Here is a 21832-nt window from a genome sequence, read left to right as displayed (position 1 = left end):
TTTCCGTTTAATTCAAGGTGTTCAGAAGGGGTCACCAGTGTGGAAGTCGACGTGTAAGTAGTTAGTAATAATAAAACCGTTCTTCAATCTTAACTACTTTTTATTTTCCTTCGCACAATAACACGGAAGATATCTGAGAGATAATTTTTACTTGACGTGACAAAGACAAGTCAGCTCGACAGGCCTGCGCGATTGCGCGCATCAGCCAGTGCTCGCCACAGGTTATTATGTCTGTCCCGGGGCCCCAACGTTGTCGGATCAAGGGTACCCTTAGGGCAGCGGTTCCTAACCTGGGGGTAATTACCCCCGTGGGGGTAAAACTGGCATTTTACGGGGGTGGAAAGCTGACAACAAAGGTAACAAAGACCTATCTACCTATAAGAAAGAATATTAATGATTATGGAGGAGGGGTAAAATCTAGTTCCCTAGTTAATCAAAGGGGTGACCGTACTAAAAAGGTTAGGAACCACTGCCTTAGGGTATGCACGCACGAGCAACTTTTGTCGCCGCGACTATTTTGTCACTCACATCAAGTCTATGGGCTAGTATGGAAGTGCGCACACGTAGCGACGTGACTCCCGGGTGACTTAACTGTCTCCTTCCCTATTGGTTTCAATGCAAGTGCGCGCTAGGGCGACAAATAAGTCGCCGGTCGGCCAGAGGGCCTACCGCGAAGCACGTTCGACGTGTTGCCTCTCTGTCGCACTTCTAAATTCGTATGTAAGTGTGACAGGGAGGTAAACACGTCGAACGTGGTTCGCGGTAGGCCCTCAGAAAGTCTCTCGCTTGTCACGTCGCTACATGCGCGCAGTTTCATAAGGCCCCTCCACACTCATGCGCGAATCACGGCGCGAAGCGGCGAACGTAAGTGTGGCGCCTAGTTCCCCGTTTTTTGTCGGTTTATTAGCCCGCGTCAAAGGAGGCGCGAAGCGCGAACTGGCAGGACTCCACAAAGCCTGACCAGAAATATACATATGATCATGTCATGCGCCATGTTGCGGAATTTCATTGGAACTAATTTCTTACACTGGCAATAATTTTAATGATAGATTGTCACTGTTGTCAGTGTCATTGTGGCGGTTTACTTGAATAATGCTTAAGTGTTGAATATTAAATCATCATCATCATCATTCGCTTGCCCTTATCCCATTCATTTGGGGTCGGCGCAGCATGTCTTTTTCTTCCATACCTCTCTCTCGCCCGTCATCTCATCACTCACTCGCATTCGTTTCATATCATCTCTCACACAGTCCATCCACCTTTTCCTCGGTTTTCCTCTCCCGATACTTCCCTCCACATTCATTCGTAATACCTTTCTCGTCACTTGCCTTTCATCCCTCCGCATTACATGTCCGTACCACGCTAGGCGATTCGCTCTTACTTTTTCTACTATAGGTGCAACTTTCAGGCTTCCTCTTATATACTCATTCCTTATCCTATCCATTCTTGTCACACCACACATGAGTATTATATTCTTTGGGCCCAACACTGACCCATACATGACGACAGGTCTTATGATGGTTTTATATATCTTACCCTTCAATCTAAGAGGCATTTGAGCGTCGCAAATGGTTCCCGTGACCTGTCGCCATTTCATCCATCCTGTGCTAATCCGGTTTTTCACGTCGCGGTCAATATCGCCATCGCACTGTACGAGCGAACCGAGGTACTTGAAGTCGGAGCAGACAGGCAATGTAACGCCATCGAGTTCTATGGCAGTTAAACTGGAGACCGCCGAAATCGCAGAACATATGTTTAGTTTTACATCTGCTGATCTTCAGGCCAACATTCTCCAGTTTTCGCCGCCATTTCTCAAGTCTGCTCTGTACCTCGAGTCCGTCTTCACCCACAAGCACAATGTCATCAGCGAAAAGCATACACCAGGGTGCCTCTTCCTGTATGTCCGACGACAGGGCGTCCATTATAAGCAGGAAGAGGTAGGGACTTAGAGCCGATCCCGTGCAAGCCTACCGCGACACTGTTGAATATTAAATAATAAATGACAAAAAACCCCAAAACTATACATAGTCCGGAGCGGATAACATTATTAATAATGTAAATAATAAACTGCTGGAAAAGAACAGTTCGGGAAATTAAACTATTTCACTACGAAACATTTCCAAATTAACATCAGAGCTGACAGGTAAACAAATCAAAATGTCATTATAGTCTGGTTATTACGACTTAGTTATTGTCACTACAATATGAAGCTGTACCCTAAACTGGAGCCTTATCACCGAGCCAGAAAGGTGTTCGTACCAGACTAGAGAAAACGGTCCACATGAGATAGCAAAAGTGGGTCGCGGTGTCCCACTCGCACATGTTGCCAATGTTAATAAGATACCATTTTGGTAGTATTTATATCAATAACTACTAAAATTAAATACCTTCTTATATTATTTAAGTGCTATATTCAGAGTACGGTTCTGATATCTTTTACGTAATTTGTAAATAGTTATAATGTCAATATTATTAACTGATTTAACCAAGCATGTGCACAACAAAAAATACATTAATTTTAATATGATAGACATTGTAGTAACTTTGAATATTAATTGGTATCCCCAACTTGATGAAGAAATTTTCAAAGTACATGAATGGCGGCGCACAAGATTTATTGGCGAAATAAAGTATAAAATGGGTAAGATGTTGTGTGAAAGGTTGCAGGGGTGAAAGTTTTGCTGATTGTGGTATATCTTATCACAGATAAGCCTCAACTATTCAAGTTTACGATAAAAATACAAGACAACATTGTCAAACTCATTAGGGTGACTATGATGTCGGCACGATGTGAATCGGTCTTACAGAATTCTTATTACCTACGTACTTACTTAATGTAAAAATAAGTTTACCTAAATAAGTATATCTTTATTTCGGCATGTTTAATTATTTGGTTGACGTAATGAGAGCTACCTATATCATTGCCAAAATTTAAATCCAAAGTCCTTATATATTACAGACACATTTATACATAATATTTAATTACTGAAATGTTGGTTCAAACTATATATAATCGATTCTATATAGGTTGGACACATATTTCCGTCAGTACATAAAGGCGGCATATTTGAAAAAGAAAAATGTTGCAATCAACTACGATGACGCTTAAAGAATAGCTCAAGTGTGCGAAAGATGTACATGACAATACAATAAATAAAAGATAAAAGAGAAGCCATCACGTATATGAACATACCATGAGTGCGAAAGAGGCAGACTACAAATAAAAAAACGTGACCATTTTTGAGTTGTGGACACCAACGGCTGACATTTATAGTTTGTCAAAGGACTGTCTTATTTCAAACATAGACAGAGAATCATACTATCTTTACCTTACACTAGTACCCGAAAGAAAAGGATGAGTATAGTTTTTTTTGTTCTTATTTACTGCCAATTTGGTTTGACCAATTATATTTATAATATAGTTGGTCAAGCAAATCTTGTCAGTAGAAAAAGGCGCGAGATTTTATATTTTAGGGTTAATTTTTAAGGTTCCGTCCGTACCCAAAGGGTAAAAATGAGACGTTTTTCCTCAATCATCCGCCATTACTATTTGCTACCAAAAACAAATGAATACATATGAGAGAGTATATAATATGTATATTATACTTATAAGTGATAAGCAGATTTTTTACGATGCCTGTTTTTGAGAGATAGCATCTCGAACATATACGCAATACAATAGAAACGACATCAACATTAGACTTGCTTAGCGTCTAAAGGTATTATACTCACACACACATATTTGCATCATAATTATCACGTAACACACATAATAAAATCTTATATTTAACTTATCACACCTAATTTATCATGACATTTCGTGATTTTTAATCCCACTTGGTCGAAATTTTTTTTATTTCATGCAGGTGTACTAAAGGACAAAGATCTATTTTGTTCCCGCGGGATTTTGAAAAAAAAAAACCTGTAATTTTCATTAATATAACTCCCTAGGGAGTAATAGCTTTTTAATTAGCTACTTGGTTCGTATAAATTAGCTCCTCTATAAATTGTATATACAGATGTCAAATTGGCTCCTAGCAGGGAAGAAAATAGTTATTTGTTATACAAGGGTGCAAAGTTGTATTTTACCTGCGAGTGTGGAATTAAAACACGAGCAAGCGAAAGGATTCTATAGTTGAACCACGAGCGAAGCGAGTGGTTCTAAAATAGAATCCTGAGCGTAGCGAGTGTTTTAACACACGAGAAGTAAAATACATTTGCATCCGTGTGGAACACAAAACTTTTCCCCTCACTATAGCGAGGAAAGTGCAACATCCACAGGCGTTAGATCATCTTCATCAACTGGAATCACTCATTTTTTTACGATATTATAACAAAAAACTCTGGAAATTCTGTACTACGTGAGAAGTTTTTAAGTAAAACTTTTGTTGACAATGTTGACATTTCTGACGTATGAAATGTCAATGATGCGTTTTGAAATTGCATCGACTTAACTTGTGCGTTCAGAATTATATTTAACATAATTATTAAAAAACAAACGTTTATTATGGAATTTTAAGGTTTATGACTTAAAATCATTAAATAAAGCTAAATCTGGTATTTTTTATTAGATTCTCAAACCATTTATTTAATGATAATTAATATCGAACGAACCATTATTATGAGCGTTTTACGTTTTGTTATCTGTCAAGCTACTTAAACACGCTCCATCCAAGGTCAAATTACTTTCCCCACTAGTGGATAAAATGCGTTTTTCCCCGCTTGTTTTAAAGGATAAAAGACGGCTTTCCGTGCTAGTGAGGGGAAAAGGCCCTTTCTGAATAGGTGAATTCCTTTCTGAATACATTCCAACTTATCCTAATATCCCACATACATATGACTGTTGGTCACCCTAATTAGAAAGAGATGCAACCGCCCACTTTGACTTCTCATGTGGACACACTTTTTGGCTGGTGTACTCCATCTTGTAGTGTTATGTTATACAAGCGAGGAAACACAGTAACAAAAATGAATTTGAGTTTGAAAAATATTTACTATGGGCTTTGGAGACGATCAATCTTGTTAATTGACAATGTAGCAAAACCTATGTAAGGTTATGGAATATATACCCAGTAACATGACCATCATCATCATGTGGCCTTTTGGTGACCCAATCTTGGATGTAGGCCTCAGGTTTATTACGCGAAACTACGCCAGGGTGCCACTACCACGATCTGAAACTATCGTGAAACAAGAAAATTTCTTTATATAACATCTCTGTCACTCTTGCATATTCGAGCGATAAAGAGGCAGATAGAGAAATTTCGGATTCGCGTTTCCCGGTAGGTCCTCTGTAAACAAACCGCCTTGGTGCATCAATGTCATATTTTATTATCTCTGCAAACTTGTCAAAAACCTGTTAAAGGTACAGTATGTATAAGTTACTCTGGTTTACTAAAAAGGCTAGTCCTGCACTTTGGTGGCAGAACATTGCAGTATTATCCCCTATTAGACGATTTTGACCTATGTGTGATACGTAAGAAAATACATGAATTATATACGGCAAAAAAAAGCACCGAATATAAAAAAGTGTAGACACCAAATAAATGGGTTCTGATTTTGATTACGGTGAATAAAAGTAGATTTAAGTCAAACGAGTTGCCAATCCACATTATGCAGACTATACTGAACTGTAGCCATATAAATGAGAATAATAGCGCCCTCTTGGCAATGATCATATATTCCTGGTCAGGCTGGAATTGAGATAATTAATGAAGTGCCTGCTAATTTGTATGCAAATTGAATGATTGCTATGAGAATTTTTCTAGGCGCTATACCTACTTACTTTAGCTGCTGTTACTAAGTCCACGCAGACGAAGTCGCGGGCAAAAGCTAGTAACATATAACTTAAAAGGAGACACCAGCCATTGTAATCTTTGTCAAGTTTTTGAAAGAAATAAAGAATTTTGTATTTTTTTTTTGTAATAAAAAAACTGCGTGACACCATTTTGTTTTTGTTTTGGTGCAGAGATTACATTTCGTAGTTTTTAGGAGTTTACATTTCCTAGTAAGTAAAGCATATTATTCTGTTCAAGATTTTTTGTCTGACTCATGAGATTTCATTTCCTTTTAATTTGTTGTGTTGTGTATATTTTATTAAGACTAGTTTATAATTGCACGCTACGGCTCTGTAGCTATTTGTGTGCCATGTGGCGAAACATTGTGATACTATATTATACATTTAAGGTGATTTAAGACCTGTTGTACATACCACAGTATACCTATGTTTAACAAATAAATAATTTGGAATTGGAATTGGTAGTCGTGACAAGTAAGTACCTACCTACTAATTATGATTATGATATGATTACCTTATTGTTTTTAGTTACAAATACATACTATTCACAATTAATAAGTGCTAATAGTCCTACATGATATTACATGAATAAAGTGTATTTGAAATTAATTTTTAACAAGCAGAAACGTCCGCGATGGATGCTATTAAGACTTGAACTCACGGCCTCTGGATATCCAGAGGCCGTGAGTTCAAGTCTCACCCAAGGCAGTAATTTTTCAACTTTTAAATTTATTCTAAGCTTAAAGTGTATTCGAACTTTGAACTGAACTGAACATAAGTGATATTCTTTACCTCATAGATTTATAAGGCATAGATTCCTAGTCCGTACATCCCTAGTGAAGCCATTTCAAGTGCGACGTCACGTCGCACTTGTGTCATCGTATTCGAACGGCCCTCGCAGTACTCAAGGTCAAAATGAGGTCAAATCGGTTTGTGTACACCTCCCGTTTAAAAATAAAAAACACAGGAAAGATGATTGTATGTGCAATGAATGGGTGTCACAACGCATCAAATCATAAAAACAAACCGCCTGATATAACATTTCACCCGTAAGTATCGAGTTTAATGTGATAGTTTTACGTAATCGTAAACACAAAAATCCAAATTTTCGTCAGCCGCCTTTTCTTATAAATGTTGCCAGTGTAGTGAATATTTTTTCCTTCTAAAATGAATACGCTTAATTGAACTTCCTTGTATAATTATAGAAAATCATTATTCATTATTTTAATTAAAAACAATGTTTTTTTATCAAATAAGATTATTTATTTAATTTTATTTTTCTTATTTTTATTTTGTGTAATGTTCGTTTTAGATTTAAATTTCGGAAAACTTCGATGCCTACAATCCGAAAACAGTTTTACTTGCATCGTGGTTTCCTAAAGCCACATTTGTTAAATATAAAATTTGTAAAAACGTATTTAAACCTTATTTCACAAAGTACAGAAATGCAATAAAACCCTAAAAGAAACATAAAAAGCGTTTTCTACAAAATCAAATCTTCCAAATTATTAATAACCAAGTGTAAGGATGTTGTTAAAATTCCCCTACTTTGAGGGAAATAAATATATACTGGCAACATATTTTTGTATATATGTGTGTGTTACTGAGCGTAAAACACGAGCGTTCCACGCACTCATCAATCGTGTTTCGGCTTCATTTTTGGCCGATTAGCCGTATGGGAACTATCTGGGGCCTATTTCTCGAACGGTATTAGACTAATATTATTAGTCCACGAACCGTCAAGTCGTATGGGTGGTTACCATGGCAATACACTAATAGTCTAAGCTTTACCTCGTTTTTTTTAATTGCTCTAGTTTATTTATTGTAAAGTATTTGTGTACTATAATTATGACCATTGAACTTATTTTTATCTCTGTGAATAAAGGTATAAACATTGTTGTGCTTTCCTCCTAATTCTTTTTTTTTATTTAGAGACATTTAAGGCGTTATCTATGAAACTAAATCAAGATCAGACGCGAAGCCTAGACGTGAATAATAAAACAAATATGCATACTAATCAAGTAATATAATAACACGTATAGTAGATAAATACAAAATCTTAAAAATAGAGTAGGTACATAATATACATACATATAATTTTTAAGACGGGTATAAATGCAATATATTAAATTGTCACAACAATTTAAAAACCAAAACATATTTACCAATAATTTACTAAACATATATGCCTAAGGTGTTAAGAATTTATCCCAGCTGCAAGTCATACAAAAAGACAAAAATAGCACAAATAATCAATCAACGAATTGTCAAATTCTCCTAAAATATAGGTAGTACAAGGCACTTTTACTAAAATTTAACAAACAAATTTAAGATAAAATAGATTAATATTGGGAAAACCCGGCTTAATTCATTACTACGTTCACATATTACCCTAAGCATAAAAGCGAGATACATGTAAACTACAGCATTCCAAAGTACATAAGTTGGCCAACGTAACAAGATGCAGCTTAAGGCTAGATTGAAAAGCATACTAAATTTAGATTGATACAAGAGACACGTCACACGAGGTAAACTACAAATCACTCGTCATATATCCTATCCTTCAATAAAGTTTTTGAGGTTAATTAGAATGCCTGCTGATTTATCTGTACATTTACCTGTCATAAATATCATGATATAAAGCACATTTACATTGAAATGATTTTCAAAATGTGTCTGAACCACATTTTTATAATCAGAGATCATACATTAGTAAATGATAAAATCACCTTTTCCTTATCATAATTATTAATAACTTCTAACAACTTGCACCACAATAGCACTAGTTTTGCGCAGATTCTAATACAGCCTTACAGTTAATACCTAACTTATTGCTAAAAGAACATTTTCAAACGTTCATTAGGATAGCACACCATTAAAATGCTACGAAACATCACCAGCTGCAGGGGCAAATTGGATTACTGATGTATGACGAACCGCTGGGGTTGTTTCCTCAGGTTGAAGAATAAGCTTCCGTTTTCGAGGAGGAAGCGAAGAATGAGGAAGCGAACAGTGTAAACCAGTTGGAGGTGGAGAAGGTGGTGTAGGAGAGGATGTTGGCATGACTGGGGAGGCTGGCATTGTTCGCACAGGAACAGGCGCCACTGGACACTGAGGCGAAGGAGGTGAGCTCGGTGGTGTGGGTGGTAACTGCTGCAGCGCAGCTTCAACTATGTCACACATCATGTTTCCATTAACCGCTAGTGGTGGGGGAGACTGTTGTGACGAAGCTCTAGGTGTTTCCGCTCCGTGTTCCTTGTAAATGTGAGCTTCCATTTGCTTTTTTGTGTTGAAGGTTCCATCACAAACTGTACAACGGTAACACCTTTCTCCATAGTGCTGGAAACGATGAAGTTTTAAGACGTGATTGTACCCAAAATCACGCAGGCAAATGTCACAAGTGTATGGACGTTCTCCAGTATGCGTACGTGAATGTACCTTTAATTGTTTTGAGCAAGTGAAACCCTTCCCGCACCCAGGAGCCGGGCAACGATATGGTTTTTCACCGGTGTGCGTTCGTAAATGTATAACAAGTTGTCCAGATTGTATGAAAGTTTTGTGGCAATGGGGACACGCGTGGGGTCTCTCACCAGTGTGAATACGAGCGTGGCGGTGAAGTTTTCCGGAATGTTCAAAAGCCGCACCGCACACGCCACATCGGTAGGGTCGCTCCTTTGTATGTATACGTCGATGTACTTGCAAGTTTTCCTTAACACTGAACATCTTGTGGCAGTATTCGCATTCGAAAGGCCGCTCGCCGGTGTGTGTCCGATAATGGCGTTGTAGACGTGCTGGCACGGCGAAAGTTTTCTGGCAAACGTCGCAACGATGTGCATCAGCAGCTGCCCGATGCGAACGCGCGTGAGCAGTTAGGGCGCTTCGCGTGGAAAGCATCAGTCCGCATTCCCCACATTGGTGTAAGCGTTCTTCCTCACCTGTAGAACGATAAATTTGCAGCTGAGTCGTTGAACAATATTCCATTACGAATAAGTTAAAGGTAAAATAACACGCGCAATAGACAGGACGTATCGAGACCACAAGCGTTCACAAACCGTACTGTGTTACGTGTGGCATGCACCGATCAGGATGCATGATGCACCCAAAAGGGCCAGTAAGGGGAACGAGCGGGCCGCGGGGTGCAGAGAAATAACGGAGTGAATGTCCTCTGATAGCACGTGGAGGCCCGCACCGCGGTTTCGTCGCGTCGAAACCGCGGTTGCGTCTCCACGTGCCTGGGCCGGCGACCCCGCGTCGCCCCGCTCACACCGCGTGCCCTACCCCACCGCAACATGAATAAAATGACTCAAGTTCATTAGGTTTTTATATTTGGGGTTTTTGATTTTACTTCTAAATTAGATTTAAAAAAAATGTGTATACTATATTTATATGTACATATTTACATAAATAATATTTTTTGATGCACAATTTATATCTAAGTAATTTATGTATGTTTTTTTAATAAAGGCTTATACTTTTGTTTTAAATAACGTTTATATTGGTTAGTATAAAATAAATCATTATTTGCGGTTTTATAAGGTTAAGTCAACTATCATCTACATATCATTTAATTTAATATTTGTTACCTATTTATAGTTAAATTTATAATTGACAGATCATGTTTATGGATTTTTTATAGTAAACCCCCATTAGGCGTATAGATTCAAATTTTATTACAAACTATGGATGTAACGATACATGATTTTGCCGATACGATACCGATTTTTGATGTAAATAATCGGCGATACCGATATCGATGGCTTAGTAGTTAGTTAATAACTCAAATCTAAATAAAGAATTATGTACTTAATATGCATAAAACTTATGTTTAATAGACACTTGATTTTGTGAATTGTGAAAAAATGAAAAATAATAATAAAGAAAAACGACAAATCAAAATCAAAGAAAACATTTATTTAGGTAATCATCAAGCAATCAAAATCAGTCATTAAAATTCACTTTAGGTAGATTTCTGTTAACGTAACAAAGTTTATTCAAATAATCTGTTGCGACAATCATTTTGTATTTGCGCTTTTCAAACTGTGATATCGAGTGTATTTAAATCGGCGATGCCGATATATCGGCTCGGCCTGCCGATTATATCGGACGATTTATCCGTATCGGTATCGTTACATCGCTATTAAAAACAACAGTTTAGAGCATATAATCAAAACCACAAATAGAGAGATACGATACGATAGCTGTATGCTTACCTATCATTTCCGTTGATGATGTTGATCTTTCTGCAAAGTGGTTCAATGGCGTCAATGTTGATGTAGGTTGCGAACGACACCCGAGCTGAGTTTACACAAGCGCTGCGCGATCGGCGGTCCACGGACGAATGCGAGCTAAAGGCAAGCGCAAGGAAAGCCACGAACAGGCCAGCGAATCAAGTGATTCTCTTGCTCTCCTCTAACGTTAAGTGTGCAGATAGGTCGGGGCTGCTTAGGTGTGTGTAAATTGTTACCTAGTGTGTCCGTATCAAATGTCACAGTGTAAAGTATTAAGCGTATAAACTAGCAGTCTGTTAAGTGTTATCACTATACTGGCTCTACCTTAGCGGCATATTTGTACTAATTTACTGTATTACTTATAACCTATTAGTTTTGTTCTTATTCAGTAAAATATTTACATTTGACTTTTACTAGGAATATATGTATTTTATACAAGGCGCCATTCATTTATTACGTAAGACGATTTATGTCAGATTTTGAACCCCTCCCTCCCCTATGTAAGAAAAAATAAGAATAGGCGGACCCCCTCCCCCGTGTAATATTTATTACGTAAGAATCTGAAGGAAAAATTAATACACATTAATTTTAATTTTCAAAGAAATATTTTAGGAACATTTATTTTGTGCCTGCAGAGGTATAAAAATAATATTATTTGGAGTAATAATCAATTTTGGTTTCATTTTAAAGTTTTTCTATAACAGCACTTGCGCGGATGCACGCGATTTTTCAAAGCATAATCTTAATTTGCGCATTTTTGTGACCTTACGTAATGGCTCCTCTACACGATGGCCCAGCGCTGGGCCAGCGAGATTGGCATGCGATGGTTAAGAGCACGCACTAAAGAATGGGCCACGTATAGATGCGTATGCACCATTTTGATGTGCGGACGAAAAACCGACACCGTGGCCATCCCGCCGCGCCATATGATCCTAAGTTGGTCGAAATAAATGTTTTTATTATTATTATTATTTGTATCTCCTTGTGGATTTCACGAGCCTATAAATCCCGGTCTTTTGATAGGCTTGCGTGGGGATATTGATCCAACACGTAGAGGCCCCTTGGAGAGCTTTAATGTCATGTAGAACGCCTGCTGGAACCCGTTCACAGGTGACACAATAGACACCCATGAACCGGTCGCAGCAGGCATTGGGACTATTGTAGAAAAAGTGAACAGTATACCGGTCTATGGATTAAAGTTTGGGTGGACAATGAGACTGGGCTATTGTAAAGACGTCCGGACACCTGCCATAACAATGTTTTCACAAGTTATCGAGGCAGGTGGTGACTTGCCGCTGACTAGATGGGCCCCTGAAACTGCCGTCGTGAAGACGACCAGGAGCAACATCGGTGTGAGCGGCTCAGGGGTGTCGAGAGGTGTGCGCCGCTTTCTCCCCAGTGACTGTTAACAGCCACTGTGCCAACTCGCGTCTTATGCATCTTTCACTTCCACCCCTGGAGCATATAGCTCTAGCGACTCCTCTCTGGACAGCCAATGAAGGCAAGCCAGAGCTGAGAGTCCTGCGGGTCCCCTTGGGGTCCACACCGACCGACGAAGACACGCCGGAGACGGAGACCCTGACCGACTCTCGGGAGCACTCGGGTCCGTGGGATCGTTACTCCCCAACAGCTCGCCACAAGCTGCCCTGCGGGCTTATTATTATTATTATTATAAGCCATCTGACACCACTACCCTCTCTACACGCTGGCCCATCTTAGTATTCTTAGGGGGCCAGTATGATGGCTCATCGTGTAGAGGAGCCATAAGAACTCTCAAGACTCCCTCCCACCCCCTGGAAGAAAAAATAAGACATGGTCGCCACCTCTCTACCCCTAAATCTCCTTAGTTTACGTAATAAATGAATGGCGCCCAAAGCACCATAAAGCAAGCAAGTTTGTGCAAAAAAAAAATTAAACCATAAATAGGTAACAAACTGAATCTGACCTCCGATTGTTTCGTAGATTACGAATATCAAAGATAGATATAACTCCGTAATAGATGGATACAGTCTAAGGAAAAAACGTGCCTCGAAAATCAAGAAAATTTGATTCTCGTTCAAAGGGCGCTACTAGCTTTGGCCAACTGTCGTATAGATGGCGTTGATGGTTTCGTTTGTTATTTAACAATTTGAACGCATATCAGTGAAAGAACATGGGTCAAAATCATAAAAATAATTAATGCAAATAAAAAAAAACATTTATCCATATTTAAATACGTTTTATCGTATTTTTATAAATCTTCATTTTTAGTCTGAAAGTGTGTCGACAGATGGCAGTGAATTTACTGGGGTTACAAAATTTACTATGACAGTACCGCTCTAGTATAAGTTACTCTATGCGAATATTATGTGAAAAAAGCTCGAGAGTAATTGTACTTAATAATTGTTATTCTCATCTCATGGCCTCCAGGGTCGAGTAGCTACTGTAGCTAGTGATAGTGACCCACCCTCACCCTACTCCAGCTATACGCCCTGGGTTCAATCAAACCTGGTAAGTAAGACCATTAATTTGTGTGATAAGCCCGAATATTTGATTTGTTCCTGAGTTGTTTTGTATGTATTTAAGTAATTTTATGTATATAATATTAATATCAATACTACTTATAAAACAAAGTCCCTCTCCGCGTCTGTCTGTTTGTGTGTATGTATGCTCGTGATAAACTCAAAAACTATTACTGAACGGATTTTGATGCGGTTATAACCTAACCACAATGCTTGAGGAATGTTTAGGTATATAATTCGTTATGGTTTTGTGTAACTAACCCGTGCGAAGCCGGGGCTGGTCGTTATACTCACTAGTCTATTATAAGCTTGTCGTCTAGTACCCTCTGCTTACTGAGGGCCAGGTCGATTTATATAAGATTGTCCATTTGTCCCATACAATTTATTTAAATAATTTATTGTTACAAATATTTTTTTATAAACTTAGCCTGTGGCGTTTTCGTATCAGATGTTGGTTAAAATACGACAAAAGCAGCGCGCATTCGATTCGTTGAAGGTTGAGCGGCACGAGTAGGGAGGTATGAGGCGCGGGGCACGGGCGCGGTGGTCGTACTCGTGGAGGCGCACCGCGGTTTCGCCGCGCGTGTGAACTCTCTCGTCAGTGCGCGTGCGTGGTTTCCCGACCTGCCTCCTCCCGCGCGCGCTTCTTCCGTCGTCCGTCCACATTCTATTTTATCTGTCTAGGGCAATATAACGTCACCTATGATAGGATAGGTGGATCTCATAAGGAAGTTCAATATGTTTTGGGTTATAAAATTACTTATATTTCTTTGGTGAAAAATATTTTGATAAAATATTAATAATACTTAATTCTATTTGCCGATTTCATTTAAATAATGTGACGTCACACCAGGGGGGGAGGGGTTTGCCAAATATGACCAAGTGTGACAAGGAGGGGGAGGGGTCAAAAAACCTCGAAATTCGTGTGTCGTAATTAATGGATGAACAAAACTGCATTCAAAGATTCGATTCGATTTGCCGATTTAATTGAAAAAATGTGACTCACACTAGGGGGGAGGGGTTTGCCAAATGTATGTGACCAAGTGTGATAAGGAGGGGGGGAGATGTCAAAAAACCTCGAAATTCCTGAGACGAAATTAATGGATGAACCCTACTCATAATAGTCATATAGTTGGTCAAGCAAATCTTGTCAGTAGCAATGTAAAGCCATGAAGCTGTACCCTAAACTGGAGCGAGCTGTCACTTTTTTGCCATACTAAATTGAACCTAATCACCGAGCTAGAAAGGTGTTCGTACCAGACTAGAGAAAACGGTCCACATGAGATAGCAAAAGTGGGTCGCGTAGTCATACTTGTTATGAACAAAATGCTGCACTTCATGATAAAAGCAAGCCGCTCTGCACAGTGATAGTAGGGACCAAACTGAGCGATTTGACCCGCAGCAGCGGCAGTTTCACCCCTTAGGAACATAGATGGCGCCACTTCTTTAAAAAATATTTCAAAAAATTCTACAAGCTAAACCAATGAACCGATTTAAATGTTTAATATCTCAAATGAAATGAAAGCGCATTATATACATTACTTTTAAAAAAATACTCAAAAAATATATACTCAATACTTTTGATAAAAACGGGAATTTTAAGTTTGTTTTTTTACTCGATTGATAGTTTTTACTTGATTTCTCAAAAAAATTGTATGGAATATGAATAGTTTAATGCATGTATATATTACTGAATAAATAACAAGTATTAAAAAAACCCGACACCGATATCTCTCATACTCTTCGAAATATGAAAGTTTGAATGTGAGTGTAAATTTCTTCAAGATATATTCCAAATAATTCTACAAGCTAAACTATTCGACCGATTTTAATGTTTAATATCTCAAATAAAAGCTCATTATATATACTACTTATAAAAAGATATTAAAAAAACATATACTGAATACTTTTGGCAAAAAACGGCATCTTAAGTTTTTTTTCTTACTCGATTGATAGTTTTTACTTGATTTCATAAAAAAAAATTATGGAACATGAATAGTTTAATAAATATATATATAGTACTGAGTATATAAAAGTATTACAAAAAAACCCGACACCGATACCTTTCATTCTTCGCGAAATATTTAAGTTCAATTATGCACGTTCTTACAAATAAATTCTTTAAAAGAAATCTTCAACCGCAGTAAGTGCACTGATTTTAATATTAAATGTGTCATATGAAAAGAAATCACCCAATTTATTTTAATAAATAAAAAAATTAATAAATAAAAACTGAATAAAGTTTTTTCCTGGTGCTGAACTACAAAAAAAATATAACAAATCTAAAATTAGGAATTATTTTTATTTAAAGTGACTACATTTGTAAACAAAAAACTCAAATGTCCTCTTCGGGTTCACCGGTAGATGTAGAACTGAAAAAAAAAGTCGTTTTGAGAAGTACTCGTACCATTTGAATACTTCAAAATCACCGATCATACATGAACTGGTTGCTGTAGATTACTGTTGGATAATTTTTGTGCCTGTAGATTCACTGTTGAATTATTTTTGTGCCTAGTTGATTACCATTAAACCTATAATTTTGTGCCAGACCTGTAATCAGTGGTCAGCATGCAAAATAACTCTGGATTGAAAATTACATTAACTTACTTTTGATTTGTACAGCCACCTTTGCATGATTTACACTGGGCTGTGCATGGTAAGCTGACGCGACGACACTCACAACGCATAGTTTCGCAGCCAGATTTGCAGCCACAATGGTCCAAGAGGCTTAATTTCGACCAAATCGCTGTAACTGCCGACCATTCCGGAGTCCAACTCTCTTTTTCCTCAGTCCATCCCTAAGAAGATGGACATGGTATGGAAACTTCTGGTTTCATAGCGTTTCCCCATATATGGCCCGCTTGGTAAGCCGCTCGAAGTGCATGTTTATAGAGAGCAGCTGATGTAGGTGGCAGGCTTGTCACAAGCTTGTTTTTTTGAAGCAAACAAATATTTGTGAACTTCATTTACGTTTATGTGTTCCGTTTGGCCAAACAATAACACAAATCTAGGGTAACTTTATACTAAAATTAAAATATGTAGTTACACACCTGACAACTGACAAAATCAAAAACTTAAAAGTTGACATACTCCTATTTTCCCGTCTTTTTATAGTGGCCAGAGAAAGGCAGCTTGATCTGAACGAATTCTTGGAAGAATTCTTGAATTGTTGTACTGGAGTACGAAAACCAAATTTGTCCACCTTCGTTGTCAGTCAATGGAGGGCGTCGTTCAGGGAACAAATCTGATTTGGCCGAGAAATTAGAACCTGCCAACCCTGCCACCTACATCAGCTGCTCTCTATAAACATGCACTTCGAGCAGCTTACCAAGAGGGCCATATATGGGGAAACGCTCTGAAACCAGAAGTTTCCATACCATGTACATCTTTTTGGGGATGGACTGAGGAAAAAGAGAGTTGGACTCCGGAATGGTCGGCAGTTACCGCGATTTGGTCTCAATTAAGCCTCTTGGACCATTGTGGCTGCAAATCTGGCTGCGAAACTATGCATTGTGGGTGTCGTCGCGTCAGCTGGCCATGCACAGCCCAGTGTAAATCATGCAAATGTGGCTTTACAAATCAAAAGTAAGTTAATGTAATTTTCAATCCAGGGTTATTTTGCATGCTGACCACTAATTATAGGTCTGGCACAAAATTTTAGGTTTAAGGCCGTTCCATCGGTTTGCCGCTGTCTTTGTCACATTTCGCAAGAAAGAATGGGAAAGAACATACGCGCCAAGTGTCAATTTTGATCGAATTTTGTCGGTTTTTATTTATTTTAAAAACGTTACCTTACAATATCGAAATTCGAAAGCTATGAAATTACTATTTATGTTAAGATTGTCTTTTCTTCTTTTTTTGTTTATAGTATCACATAATAAATAACCGAGTAAAGTAGGATTAAAAGTCCGAGTTAGAGGTTACTTTGGGAATTAATTGTATCGAGCGAAGTGTCATAATTCGTGTATCGGAAGCTATGTTGTTAAAGATAATATAGTCAAGAACTACATATATTTTTTCCACGTCTACGAATATCAACGCCTCTTAGAAAAACATGATCATATAAGGAGATTTTTCGCCTTCTGGCTCAGGGAACCGCCTTAATGGTTATCAACTAGGCACAAAAATAATTCAACAGTAATCTACAGCAACCAGTTCATGTATGATCAGTGATTTTGTAGTATTGGAATGGTACGAGTACTTCAAAACGACTTTTCTTTTTCAGTTTTACATCTACCGGTGAACCATATAATTTGACATCACCTAATAATAATTAGTTGTCCTTTTATTTTTGTATTTAATACACTGACAATTATCTGATTCAATTCGGCTTATATGTATAAAAACTACTAAATTGACCTACTTTTATATTATACACATAGATTTAAGATTAGACCCTAAGTATGCATGTATTATTGCTATGCCCCCACGGGGTCCATGTGGAACTACCAAGAATTTGTAATACCTATAAAACCATGGTTGCAATAAATAAATATGAACCCGAAGAGGACATTTAAGTTTTTTGTTTACAAATGTAGTCACTTTAAATAAAAATAATTCCTAATTTTAGATTTGTTATATTTTTTTTGTAATTCACCACCAGGAAAAAACTTTATTCAGTTTTTATTGATAATTTTTTTATTTATTAAAATAAATTGGGTGATTTCTTTTCATATGACACATTTCATATTAAAATCAGTGCACTTACTGCGGTTGAAGATTTCTTTTAAAGGATTTATTTGTAAGAACGTGCATAATTGAACTTAAATATTTCGTGAAGAATGAAAGGTATCGGTGTCGGGTTTTTTTGTAATACTTTTATATACTCAGTACTATATATAATCAATTTTTTTTAATTCATGATAGCATCTAAACTATCATCTGACAAAGTATGTATCAACTGGGAGGCGATAACTGACGATATATGCTCCTGGCCCGCGGTCTATATATAGACGGAGCGCCTCGCCGCGCCGCCGCCGCGCCGCCCGACGTTCGCTTGCAAATCGAGCATCGCGCCGCGCCGCGTTCGCAACGAGATCGCCGTATAGACGGAGAGCTGGTAGACATTTTTGGAGTAGGTCCTTGAGGCAAGCTGAAAATTTGCCTGATACTTCTCCTATCAAACCCTAAGGTTTTCGCGGGCTTGGTTTCCGCAACTCGACGTCATATATTGTATCAAACCCTAAACGCTGCGTCTTATCTTACGTAAGCGAACAACTCGCGAATGCGAAGCGAAGCGTCGTGGCGCCGCGCGGCGGGCCCACGGCGTTCGCGTTCGCAACGAGATCGCCCACGTAGGACACTTCCTTAGGTATCAAAGGATTGATTGATTGTTCGCCTACGTAGTACGCTGCGTAACTCAGCACTGCAACTCTGGCTGCAGGGTAGCGGGGCTGAATCAACTCTTATATTTAAAAATAAATATTTTTGGGGCCCAAAAAATGTTTTTGAGGCAATCTGTAATTTCTACGAGTGAAAATTAAATATCTAAATAGACATTAAAAAAATAAGCCAGACGATTTAGTCGGGTCTTTAACCTTGCTAGACGCGTGCAAAATATTTGTCAAAAATTTCAAAAAAAGTAGGGATGTAACGGTACATGATTTCGCCGATATGATACCGATACCGATATTTGAAGTAAATAATCAGCTAATTCGGCGGTACCGATACCGAATTACCGATACCGAATTACCGATACCGATGGCTTAGTAGTTACTTAATAAATCAAATAAATAAATAATTATGTTCTTAATATGCATAAAACTTATGTTTAATAACTTTAATAGACACTCGATTGTGTGAAGTATGAAAAACTGAAAAATAAAAATAAAAGAAAAATGCAAAATGAAGGCAAAAGTAAATCAAAATCAGCGATTAAAGTTCACTTAGGACCTTTAGGTACATTTTTGTTAAGGAAACAAAGTTTATTTAAATTATTAGCAGATCTGTTGCACAAATAATTTTGCATTTTGCACTTTTCAAACTGTGATATCGGGTGTATTTAAATCATTGATGCCGATATATCGGCCTGCTGATGTAAAGAAGATTTTTTTTAAAATTATTTTGCACGCGTCTGGCAATGTTATAGACCCGGCCAAATCGTCTGGCTCTTAAAGTAATAATACATGTTGATGTATTATACAGATAGTCCCCATACGGCTAATCGGCCAAAAGTGAAGCCGAAACACGATTGATGTGTGCGTGGAACGCTCGTGTTTTACGCTCAGCAACACACATATATACAAAAATATTTTGCCAGTATATATTTATTTCCCTCAAAGTATGGGAATTTTAACAACATTCTTACACTTAGTTATTAATAATTTGGAAGATTTGATTTTGTAGAAAACGCTTTTTATGTTTCTTTTAGGGATTTATTGCATTTCTGTACTTTGTGAAATAAGGTCTAAATCACAGAAATAAATATACCATTGAAGACGCAAATGCATCTACTTCGCGTGTCCGAACCCTGACCAAGCGTCGAGGTCAACCGTCGCTCTTTACAGTCCACGCGCGTCAGTTGTTGCAGCCGGACGTCCGTGAAAACTTAAAAAATGCTTCGTTGCATGATAATTAACTGCAACAGCCCAAAAATTGCGAGCACCCAAAGGCAAGAACATATTTCCTATCACAGATAAGTAATTTTAAAATTATATGTTGCGTAAATTTTGTATGAAAAAGTCGGCACGCTTGGTTTCAATAAAAATCGTGATATTTGCGTCATCTAGCGTATATATTAAATCTGTGGTTTAAATAAATAAGCTGATACGTTTTTAAATTTTTTTTATTTAACAAATGTGCATAAAATATTTATTTTTATTTATTTATCTCAAAGTACAACACAACAAATTTTCTTATAATTATATTCCTCGCCAAACTGCGATTGCAGTTTGTTGGCGAGATGGGTGAAATAATTTTGTGACTTTAGGAAACCACGATGCAAGTGAAACTTTTTTCGGATTGTAGACATTTAACTGAAATTTTCCGAAATTTAAATCTAAAACGAACATTACTCAAAATAAAAATAAGAAAAAAAACTAAATAAATAATTAATCTTATTTGATAAAAAAACATTGATTTGAAATAAAATAAAGAAAAATGTTAAAATATATAATCTTATATAATTTATACAAGGAACTCCAATTCAGCGTATTCAATTATTCATTTTATAATGTAAGTTCAAGTTCCCATTTGGAGGAAAAAATATTCACTACACTGGCAACATTTATAAGAAATGGCGGCTGACGAAAAATTGGATTTTTGTATTTACGATTACGTAAAAATATCACATTAAACTCGATACTTACGCGTGAAATGTAATATCATACGGTTTGTTTTTATGATGCGTTCTTACACCCATTCACTGCACAAACAATCATCTTTCCTGTGTTTTTGATTTTTAAAGGGCTTTCCACACTCGTGCGTGAATCGCGGCGCGAAGCCGCGAACGCGAGTTTGGAGTCTAGTTCGCTAATCAGGTAATCAGCGAAATCGACTCCACACTCGCGTTCGCAGCTTCGCGCCGCGTAGTCTGGACTCTGGAGCCGGCTTAAGGTGTTCACTCGCACTTGAAGTGGCTTCACTAGCGATGTACGGACTATAGGCCAAGCAATAAGAAGGTATAGAGGGAAATGCAAAGAACACAATTTTTAACTTCGTAGCTTTGTTTGAACTAGTTAGGAGATGAACATATCAAAAGTCCCCGGCCGTAACCCTGGTGCTGGGGGAGGGGGGTTTGAAGGTTCGTTTTTCGATTATATCCCGGAAACTATGCGTCTGAGCGACTTGGCCACTTATACAACATGAAAAGAGATTTAATTTGTTACAAGTTTTATTCAGTCAAGTTTTTCGATATCTTGTATAGTTTTTGAGATATCCGCTCTTTTTCATACAAAACTTGTTTTTCCTCTATTTCGTTTGTTTTATAAGCTGGAGCTATATAAACTAATTACAGGCATAGATATATCCATAGATTAGTATATGTTAACTGGATATACCTCATGTGAAAATATGTGCAAAGTGTCATTACAAACCAACACGTATTTTTAAAATGAGAACGAAACTCCGTTTGTAAATGGGAAGGTGAAATTCGGCCGAGTTTGCCGAAGAGATATAGGTAAAAGTTAATTCGTGCCTCGAATTTGACATCGCTTAGAGATGTAGATGTCGCTTAGAGGTTTACCCTTTAGGCGCTTCAAGTTCACACACCTTACTTAATTCCTTAATTCAGTAACTGCATGACGACAGGGAACAGGGACCAGGCCGGGACGCAGTTGCACCGACTTCAATAAAACAAAGTGTACAAG

At 37.7% G+C, this 21832-nt stretch overlaps 1 protein-coding gene across 1 annotated transcript; it reads right to left on the bottom strand.

Annotated features, from left to right (window-relative positions):
• Positions 1-7804: 7804 nt before the first annotated feature.
• On the bottom strand, positions 7805-11160 carry LOC134740688 (Krueppel homolog 1-like). Its single transcript, XM_063673248.1, has 2 exons — positions 11008-11160; positions 7805-9732 (listed from the first exon to the last, which is right to left on the bottom strand). The coding sequence occupies exons 1-2, from the start codon at positions 11012-11014 to the stop codon at positions 8681-8683; spliced, it is 1059 nt and encodes a 352-aa protein (XP_063529318.1). The 5' UTR covers positions 11015-11160; the 3' UTR covers positions 7805-8680.
• Between the last annotated feature and the right edge of the window lie 10672 nt (positions 11161-21832).

Source organism: Cydia strobilella, chromosome 4 (assembly GCF_947568885.1).
Source record: "Cydia strobilella chromosome 4, ilCydStro3.1, whole genome shotgun sequence".
Classification (NCBI taxonomy): Eukaryota; Metazoa; Arthropoda; class Insecta; order Lepidoptera; family Tortricidae; genus Cydia; species Cydia strobilella.
The sequence above is the reverse complement of the archived record's forward strand: the minus strand, read 5'-3'. Positions and strand labels throughout refer to the sequence as shown.